The 9,624-nt window shown below is 42.8% G+C and overlaps 1 protein-coding gene across 4 annotated transcripts in view; it reads right to left on the reverse strand.

Moving 5' to 3' along the window:
* Nucleotides 1-2,478, reverse strand: part of mei4 (meiosis-specific, MEI4 homolog (S. cerevisiae)) — a 100,973-nt gene extending 98,495 nt beyond the window's left edge. For 2 of the 4 annotated variants that reach the window (XM_030404575.1, XM_030404576.1), the window contains exons 1-2: nucleotides 2,286-2,478; nucleotides 517-762 (exon numbers count right to left, since the gene is read on the reverse strand). In XM_030404575.1, coding sequence (XP_030260435.1) covers nucleotides 517-762; nucleotides 2,286-2,313 — 274 coding nt within the window. In that variant the 5' untranslated portion in view covers nucleotides 2,314-2,478. Of the gene's footprint in view, nucleotides 1-516; nucleotides 763-1,941; nucleotides 2,233-2,285 lie in introns of those variants that run through there. The other 2 variants (XM_030404573.1, XM_030404574.1) reach the window with 2 other exon arrangements.
* Nucleotides 2,479-9,624: the final 7,146 nt, after the last annotated feature.

Raw genomic sequence — 9,624 nt, forward strand, 5'->3', positions numbered from 1 at the left:
ATCATGTCGGTAATCATTAGCAGCCTTGTGTGATAACCTCAGTCCACTCAGCGTCTTTTGTCAGGATGTCCTTGAGCTGTCCTCTCCTGACACTTAAGACATCAGCACACATGCTGTGCTTTTATACAAACTGTCAGCTCTTTCTCTGACACCAGCCCACCTTTCAGCTCAGATAAACTGCAGGTCCCTGGATGAATTGTTCTGAAACTTTGACTTAAAAAGAGTCCAACTTTAAGCAAACTATGACCTGTTAATGATTAAGACAACAGTTATTTCCAACAAGTGAAAATGACTCTGATTGCTGTAAAAAAACAAAAAAACAAAAAAAAAACATTTGATGCTTCCAGCTTCACAGATGTGGAGATTTGCAGATATTCTTCTGAATGATTTGAATAATTTGAATGCATAATTTGAAGTGTATTTTCCTTATCACACTTTTACTTGCAGGACAGGAGTATTTTACAGTGCAGTATGAGTACCATTGCTCAGGTCAGGCATCTGAATACTTCCTCGTACCTGCTGCCTCCGTGCTGCTCCTCGCGCTGGACGTCGCTCTGGTGATCAGCAGCTCCTGTCGCAGCCTCAGCACCTCCTGCTGCAGCTCCTCAGCTTTATTCTTCCAGCCTTCATCCCGACTCTCCAACTTGCGCGCCAGAGCCTCGACGTACTCTCTGCTGCTCACACCAGAGGGCTTCATCTTTATTATAGCCACCGCCAGCGCCACTTTGACTTTCGTGACAAACCATTCTGCCCGACTCGCTCCTGAGACAGAGAGGAGGGCAGATTTTAAGAAAGTAAATCAATATATATTTTTTTAATTTATCCACATTTCTTCAGAAGATACATGTTTTTAAGAGTAAGCCTTCAAGATAACTGTTTTGCTGAGGTGCGTGGCAAAAAATAGAAATGTACTGTCCATAAATAAAACTTGTGTGGAACTATTTTCTTTTAATTAATCAACTTGTTAAGGAAATAATCTACAGATTTATCTAAAATGAAGATATTCTAATCAATATTTGCAGCCACTTATTATTATTATTATTATTATTATTAATATTTACCTACAGGCTGGCAACTGTTTAGTCAAACATTCAGGCGTATGATCCTCAATTTAAGGAGGCTCAAGTGTGGTTTTACAAATTAATTCACGGATTCAAATTTGCTAAATAACATTAATCATAGGTGCTACTTCAGAGCAGTTTGTGGGAGGTATATTTACTTGCATGGTTTTCAGTCAGTCAAAAAAAAACACGACTAAAAGCTTCCCATCACAGTTAACTCAGGGTTCTCCCCAGACGGTGGAACAGCGGCGCTGCGCCGCTCTACCGCTCGGTCAGCGCCGCTATACTCCGCGCGTGACAGTGTTGAGCGTCCGTCCGTCCGTCCGCCGTCCCCCGGTTGACGGCTAGGAGCTCCCGGCTGACGGCGATGAGCGTCCGTCCGTCCCCCGGCTGACGGAGTTGATGACCGGCTGTCCCCCCCCCGGACTGACGTTGACGAGCGGTCGCGCACCCCCCCCCCCCGGACAGACGGTGCGCCGCTATACTAAGAATTTCTGGGGAGAACCCTGTAACTTGTTACCTAATCAGCTTTTTTGTTGTGCTAGGTTTTACAGAACACTTCATTAACACAAACAAAGTACCAGTAACGTTAAATTAGCACGTCTTACATTTTCAAAATCTTCCCAAACTGTAACCAAACCAACTTTATCCCGTTATGTATTTCAACAGAGTCCTTGTCTAACAGCCAAATCAAGCTAACTAGCTAGCTGTCATCTCTGAGACTTATTGTCCGTCTGTCCGTCTTGTTTAATACCACCCGCAAAATCTCTACATTTGTCCTTTCTCGGATTTCTGACTGAAATGATGAAAATTGTAAGGATACACATATTTATTAAATATTATTTCGCAGTCACGCACAAGGTTAATTTTCTCCCTTTACCTAAGCACAGGTGCATCCAGATTAGCTGGGACTGAAGCCAAGATTCCCCTGTGCTAATTTATGATTTACCAACATAATGTGGCAGTCTGAATCCATAACTGTCTCCGAAAAACAGCGCTGGGAAATATATCCCAGCTGCAGGACACAATAACGAACTCGCCTACAGATTAGCTCAACTGTGGCAACAGGACAACTAAGTTAGCTAAAGTTACCGCGGTGCACAGCGGGCTAACGTTAGCTAGCTGTTAAAAACAACACACAGTAACTAATTCTGTTCATCGACTTTACACGATGCTAACACTTGAAATGTGTCGAACTGACTGTCATGCAATATTACTTGTTACCTTGTAAAGGACCGTTTTTATTTTCCATTGCTCGATCCAACTTCCCATTAGAAGATGATGATTAACCAGGTGTGTCACAGGTGTTACAGAGGAATCTGTGACCCGTCAGAAAGTTGCGACCGTGGGCTGTCAGCTGTCAGCCGTCTTCTTCTTCTTCTTTTCTTCTTCTTCTTCTTCTTATTTTTCAGAAAGTTGTGACAGCGGGCAGTCAGCGGTCAACCATCTTCTTCATCTTCTTCTTCTTCATCATCATCAACTTCTGCTCCTCCCCCTCCAACTTCTTCTTCGTCTTTTTCTTTTCCTCTTCCTCCTCCCTGTTCTTCTACTTCTCCTTCTCCAACATCTCCTTCTCTTTCTTCTTCTTTTTCTTTGCCTCTTCCCCCTTGCTCCTCATCTTGCACCTCCTTGCTCTTCTACTTCTCCTTCTCCCCTTCCTCCAACTTCTGCTTTTTCTTCTCCTCCTCCTCCTTCTTCTTCTTCTTTTTCTTCTTCTTCTTCCAACATTTTCTTTTTCCTCTTCTTTTTCTTTCTTCCTCCTTCTCCTCCTCCTCCAACATTTTCTTCTTCCTCCTCCTCTTCCTCCTCCTCCTCCCCCTTCTTCAGCAGCTGACACACATGCAGTCACTTCTCAGTAAACTCTCAGTTAGCAGTCGAGTCAAACATTTTGATGCGTCGTATGAGTACAATCACGATTTCTCCTCAGGCAGCGTTTGAGCCGACAGGCATATGAAAACAGTTTTGATTTGTTTTTCTCCCTCAGGTTGAACCAATGCTAGTTTAATTCTCTGCAAACTGTCAGGATTTGCATACAGTGATTGTTAACCTTTGGAAAGTTTCCTGAATGACATTTCCAAGTGTCCTCGATATGTAAAGAGCGCCATTGTCGAAACATGTCCGACTGTTTGAACGAGCCAGAGAGAATCACCGGCTCATTATTTGCAGCGACGGGCGGCCCTCTCCTCCGTCTGATCTCAGGCGACTCGCTGTGCTTCGCTTGTTTTTATTTATTTATTTCTTATTAGTGCGGCAATCATTTCAGACGGCAGGCCAAACTCACTGGTTGTTTCTCTTAATTCAAACCTGTGTGTGTGTGTGTGTGTGTGTGTGAGGCTCTTCAGGAGTCAGTTTAATGGTGTTTTAGACCGTGGTAAATAAAAGATACAAAACAGGTTCCCTCTTAAGTGACAGAGGTACTAGGCAAATATTCTGTTTAACTACGTTTGGCTTTCATTTCGATACCTTGACAAATCGTCAGTTTACAGATTCAGATTTGAATTATATTGTATTGTATTATATCCTTTTTATTCTAATCAAGTCTTTAAAGTCACATTTTCTCTATTCTAACCTGTTTTCAAGTCAAGTTTTTTTGTTTTTTTCCTGAAATAAAGCATTTTCGTTTCTCATCCTAAGGACATTTGTCCACTTGTAGCACAGCACATAACAGGATGAACAGTTCATTCATCTATTTACATATTTTTTTTTTTTTGCAAGAAACATCTCCATGGGCCAAATATTGTCACATAATATTGTTTTATAACACATCTTTCACTGGATTGGGTTGAAATCTGTCCTGAACATCCGAGACACAAAGGAAACTTGGCAACATTCATTCATTTATGGTTGCTGCTGAATGGTTACAGTGATGAAAATAATAACAGTCATTTTGTACCAGAGCCAAAAATCTGTCATATTCAAAAAAAATCCCATCACCTCTAATTTTCACTTTCTTTCAACCAGATTTAGGCTCTGTGTCGTATGAATTCGTGAAGAACTAGCCTTTATTTTCATAAATAACTGAATGTATCTATGCAACAACAAGGTCTATTTGAATAATCATGGTATCATATGAAAGAGAATACTTGAAATATGTGTTCAGATGTGTAAGTATAAGTATATATATGTCACTGGGTCCGAATAAATGTAGTTGGCACACAGCAACATTGTAGATTGGAAATGCCTCCACTATAGAATGATGCAGCTGCAGCTCCAAGTCTCTAACAAACCACAGCTTTACATCTGAACGTTACCGCTGACAACTCTGATACTAATAAAGTGAACCAGAGCACAATCACAGGTTGAGTCATTTTGGCACATTTTTGTGCCATTTCAAATTTCTCAGGTGCCAAACATTCAAATGATATGTTACCATACGTGCTCAAAAAATTGGGCTCCACTCGGGCTGAACAGGTGAATGTAGTTCAGTCACATCTAGAGGTGATTTCATTTCAAACTGAGCGCCACAGATTGTGTTAAATAAAAACCTCAGAGCTGAAAAAGTTTCCGTCATTTGGACTGTAGATTTGCCTTGAAAATATCCTATACGTGGAAGTCTTCCTCCCTCTTCTCCTCCTCCCCCTTCTTTTTCTCCCCCTCCTCTTTTAAATCTGTCTATATTCTGCTGCACTATTCATTCTGAACACACCTGCAATTTACTGCATCTTTTTTTGCACTTCTGGTTAGACGCCAACTGCATTTCGTTGTCTCTGAACTTGTACTGTGCACAATGACAATAAAGCTGAATCTAATCTCATCTAAATCTCTTCCTCTTCCCTTCTTCTTTCCTCCTCCTCCTCTTCCTTATTCATCTCCTTCTTCTCCTCCCCATCCTCCTTGATACTCGTTGCATATAAATAAAAGAGTCAAAGATGTTATATTGCTCTCTTATCGTTTATGTTTGGTTTAGTTTTTTTAAGTAGCAGATGTTCCCACTTTTCACTGGCTGTGGTTTCATTTGTTGACTTCAAGGTTATCTAGCTGTCTGATATCTATTGAGCCTGTTTTTCACTGGCTTCTGGAAATGTGCAAGTCACACCTTTTGAGGATTTGGTTTGTTGCAGACTAAATGATGCCGTTTCGTTCTCTGTGTCAAGACAAAACGTTAATCTCAATGACCCTTGCTCTTGTTGCATTATCGTTCTCTATTTAACTCTTGTTCATATCCACAGTGTGATCGTTTCTGTTCTGGAGGAAACAGCTGTAATGTACGCAATTTCCCCCACAGGGATCGATAAAGTATTTCTGACTCTGTTTGTGGGGGGCCAACTTCGGTCCACGAGCCCCACTTTGGGCAGCAGTTCTTTACAGCAAGTTACAAAAAACCACTCGTCTTACATTTGCTGCGATTTGCCTTAGATTGAGGCCTGTTGTTCCTCAAACTGCATTAATATCTGCAGTAAAATAAAAGCCTGCCGTCTAAATATTTGTCTTGCATTTAAGAAGCCGTGCTGAATGGAGCCATTTTCAAAGCGATCACACCTGAAGGCTGCCGAGCATCCGGAGAGAGCGTGATGGTGAACTCAGCGACCAGAACCTCTCACAGCTCTGATGCCGAACACCTGGGCTGCTTCTACCTGACGGGTGTTTACTCAGACAGAGACTGAGACACAGAACGTCTCCTTTCTGCAGTCACTGCAAACATCTTCACTGACGTCAGGTATTTATGTAACACCTTCCTCAGCAAGGTTAAACCGAGCGGCAGCGTGAAAACAAACACTACGAGTGTCAGCATGAGTAAGATATTAGATAACACGGTCACAGTCAGAATACGTAAGATGGGACAGAAATACATTACAGCACATCAAGCAGATACTCTGATGCTGTTTTATTATCACACTGGGTCTGTAGAGTCAAGATCCAGAGGTTCTATTCGTCACGAGCTCGTTCAGTTTATGAAAAGCGGGGTTGGCAGGCAGACGTCAGGCGGACATGAGGTGTGATGGGCCTGAAAGGTGCAACAAGCACAACTTAAACACTGAAACATTCAAACATTTTACTTAAATTATCAACAGGATGTGGAGAGATGACAGTTTTATACGTGATCATGTCAACGGCATCAGTCAACTGTGCTGCAGATACGTCTGTTAAAGTTAGCATGCTAACCAGCTAGCCTTTTCCTGTCGAGTACGATGCTATAGTCCGATAGCATTGCTCAGGTTTTGAAGACGGCTAAGTTCATGGCTAACTGAGCTAATAAACCACTGACAGCTATGATTAGCTGTTTACTTTGGTTATTTTGTAGCGTGAATTTGACGTTTTACTTTCAGTGCCATCAACAGGTCAACGTTTCATTTTGTCCAGTACTTTAGTTTATAGCAAAATACCTGCAATTCTGATCCCATTCCCATCAGCCTCAGCTGCACTTTGTGTTTAATGTCAGCATGCTAAAGGCCTTGATCATAGACTGTATAAGCAGCAGATGAAGCCTCTGGGGCTGGAAAGAGAAGGTGCCTTGTGGGAGACTGTCTGACAGTATGAAATAGTCTGTGGAAAGTAAATGTTGATCCAAGTTGAACTCCACTAAAAGTAAAACAGAATTGGCTTCAAAATAGACTTGAAGTGCAAAATTGGCGGAGTCAAGGGTGCTGTTTGTATTTGTTGATTTTTGAGTCTCGTACAGATTGCGACGAGCTGCGATAGAGACTCAAAATTCAACTTTTCTTACAAATAGCATATTTTAAGCATCGAGTATAACTAGCAAAAGTATAAAAAAAAAACAAGTTTCTATAAGTTTCAAACAATCGTATCGAATACTTAAATACAAGTACCTCAAAATTGTAGCTGAATAAACGTTCTGAAACTGCACTGAAAAACTGCCAAAATATAAGTAAAATATATATCATCTCTAATTCTAACATCTTTCTAATGTCTGAATATCTAAATTGGCGTGTTCTCTGATTGAGGCCTTCTGCTGGGTCATAATGCCCGAGGGTTTCCTCTGCAGAGAGGCTAACAGGGCCCATTACCGTCTGACACTGACTAATGAGTGAAGCCCGGTGGGCGCGGCGGCTCCGGCTCTCTGACCCAGAGCACGGTGAAGAGGCTGCAGCTCCAAACTCCCTCCAGACGCCATGTTTAAACATCTGATAACAGCTCAGAGAGGACCAGGAGGAGAGACACCGACAGCAGGTGAGGAGGAGGAGGAGGAGGAGGAGGAGGAGGAGGAAGTGTCCACATCATTTATTAAAGAACTAATACGACAGTTTTTAAATACCCAAAACACTCTTTTACCTCCATATCTGTCGCTTTCCCTCCTCGCCTTCGTTGCCTCCTCCATGAGCAGGGTTCTTTTTCTTTTGCAGATGTTCCATTTGTTCCACCGCCACATAAAGATTCGCTGCTTTTACTTTGAACCATGATGATGTGTTGGTGTTTTATTTGGACTAAACACGTGAATGTGTCACTTTTCTCACTATTTTCAGGATTTTTACACCAGCTCAGTCGATCAGTCGAAAAAAAAAAAAGATCATCAGATGAATCCAGAATCTGTGCTGTGGTGGCTTCTTTAAAAGTCTAAACCCCCACACACTATTGTATAAAGATGCACCGCAGCTTCTGTCAGGAGTGAATCCTCCCGTGTCCGCTGGAGCAGGTCGACCAGCTCTTCTTCATTTGGAGGAGCAGCGGCTCGATGCAGAGGTCCTGCCGGATCACTGGGCTCCGCACCCTCGCAGCCACATCTCATCGAAGGGATCTCATTTCAGCAGGGAGTGTCCACGATGCGATCCCCTCCGTTGGTGCAGCGCCCGCAGGCTCGCAGGTGAAGGTCGGGGGAGGCTCGACTGGAGAACGGGGAGCTTTGCTTTGTGACTCAGCTCGGTGAATCGACGCGGGGCCCGACAGAGCTGAGCGGTGTGAGGGAGATATGAAGTGTGATGAATGATTAATGCATCAAATCTCACTCTGATTGTTGCTTCTGCAGCTACAGACTGGGAAAATGAATTCCGTTTGCCGAAAGGAAACTTCAACTTATTTTTCAGCTCTGCCTCAAAAGTACGAAGCTGCCGAGTGCTCCTCAGTTTTGATTTGAGGGAACATCAGCTGCGGCTCGTCCTCAAGGCTTCCTTGGTTGTCAGTTTTCCCATTATTTGATTTCATGTCTTTGTTAATATCAACATGTTACCAGGATTCACGTTTATCACCACCGTAGCGGAGGGTGAAATGCTGTCGAGCTAACTGTCAGCGCAGAAACATCAGCTCCTGACTTATTCTGGCATTTTACCCTGCTTCATCGTCCATTTTACTCTAAACGGGTCCATAACTTACAAAATGCACATCAGCCTGTGTTGAAAAACACTACAGATTGGGACCATAAACTCAGCGGAGAAACTGTTTACTGGGGTCATAAATCAGGTGGGAAGTAGGCTCATTTTCTCAGAAGCTTACACACTATAGTATTACCATCATAACTACAGTGAAGGATGTATTACAGGGCATCACGAGGTGCAGTTGAAAAGGCCAGTAAAAAGCCAGTTAGTGAACCTTGGGTTATCGTTTTTATGATCAGACTTGAGTTCTGAACATGAAACATTTACTGTCGCACTCTGAAGAAGTCCAATGTGTTTCAATAAATCAACATTAAATTCGATTGACTTGAGAACTCAGAGTGAACGCGGATCAAAGCACCCCGAGCACAGGGGACGCGACCTTGGAGCCGTCCTCGGTGGATTACTATCTGTGCAGAGATCAAATCGGCTGATTATCGTGCACGTGTCTGTATCGGAGGTGGATCAGATCTCTGTGTCCTTCACACGCGTCCTATAAAGAGCTCTTTAAAATCAAATCTCTCCGTTTCCCTTCGAGGCTCGTTCTTGTCTCTCGATTATTCTCATCATCAATTTGTTCTACGGATAGCCTTCATTTAGCCGCGAAGGTCGCGTCCGACGATGGTGTGTTCCTGTGTGCGTCATGTCTGAATGTGGAGCAACATGGACGCCAATAAGAATTTGCATTGCATTATACCGCTCATGTTGTTTTATAGCGTTGGAGCAAGCTATTCATCAGCTGTGTTGAACACCACGGTGGTTTCGATCATCCAAATCTTGGAACATCAGCCTACCTGATGATGGTTGGATGACCAAACATGGTATTTAATGAAGCTGATGAATAGATCTCCGGATCTATGTATAAATCTATGTATGAATAGATTTTCTCCACATAGTCAAGACGTCTTTTGAATATATTTTTTATACTTTTGCTGCCATGTTTCAGCGTCGCATGACGTCATCTGTACCAAAAACCTTTTTCCGACGTCCCGAGTTGGTTTTCCAACTTGAGAACGGCATTCACATGAATTTTTCCAATCTGAGAAACATTTTTCTGATGGTTCTGACAGCACATGAGCGCACAGTAAGATACAAGATCTGTCCTACCAGGTGGAAAGCAGCTTTAACAGTTTCACACAATAACAACGACCCCGTAACAAACTTGATTTACTGCCTGGTGGCTGTGCACCTCAGTGTACCAGTCGAGTGTCTGTTCCTGAGCTGTGGTGCCGAATGGGCATGACATTTTTAGCGGAACACTCTGAGATCACGGTGAAGTTGACCTTTGACCTTTTGAA

The sequence above is a fragment of the Sparus aurata genome, chromosome 22, assembly GCF_900880675.1.
Source record: "Sparus aurata chromosome 22, fSpaAur1.1, whole genome shotgun sequence".
Taxonomy (NCBI): domain Eukaryota; kingdom Metazoa; phylum Chordata; class Actinopteri; order Spariformes; family Sparidae; genus Sparus; species Sparus aurata.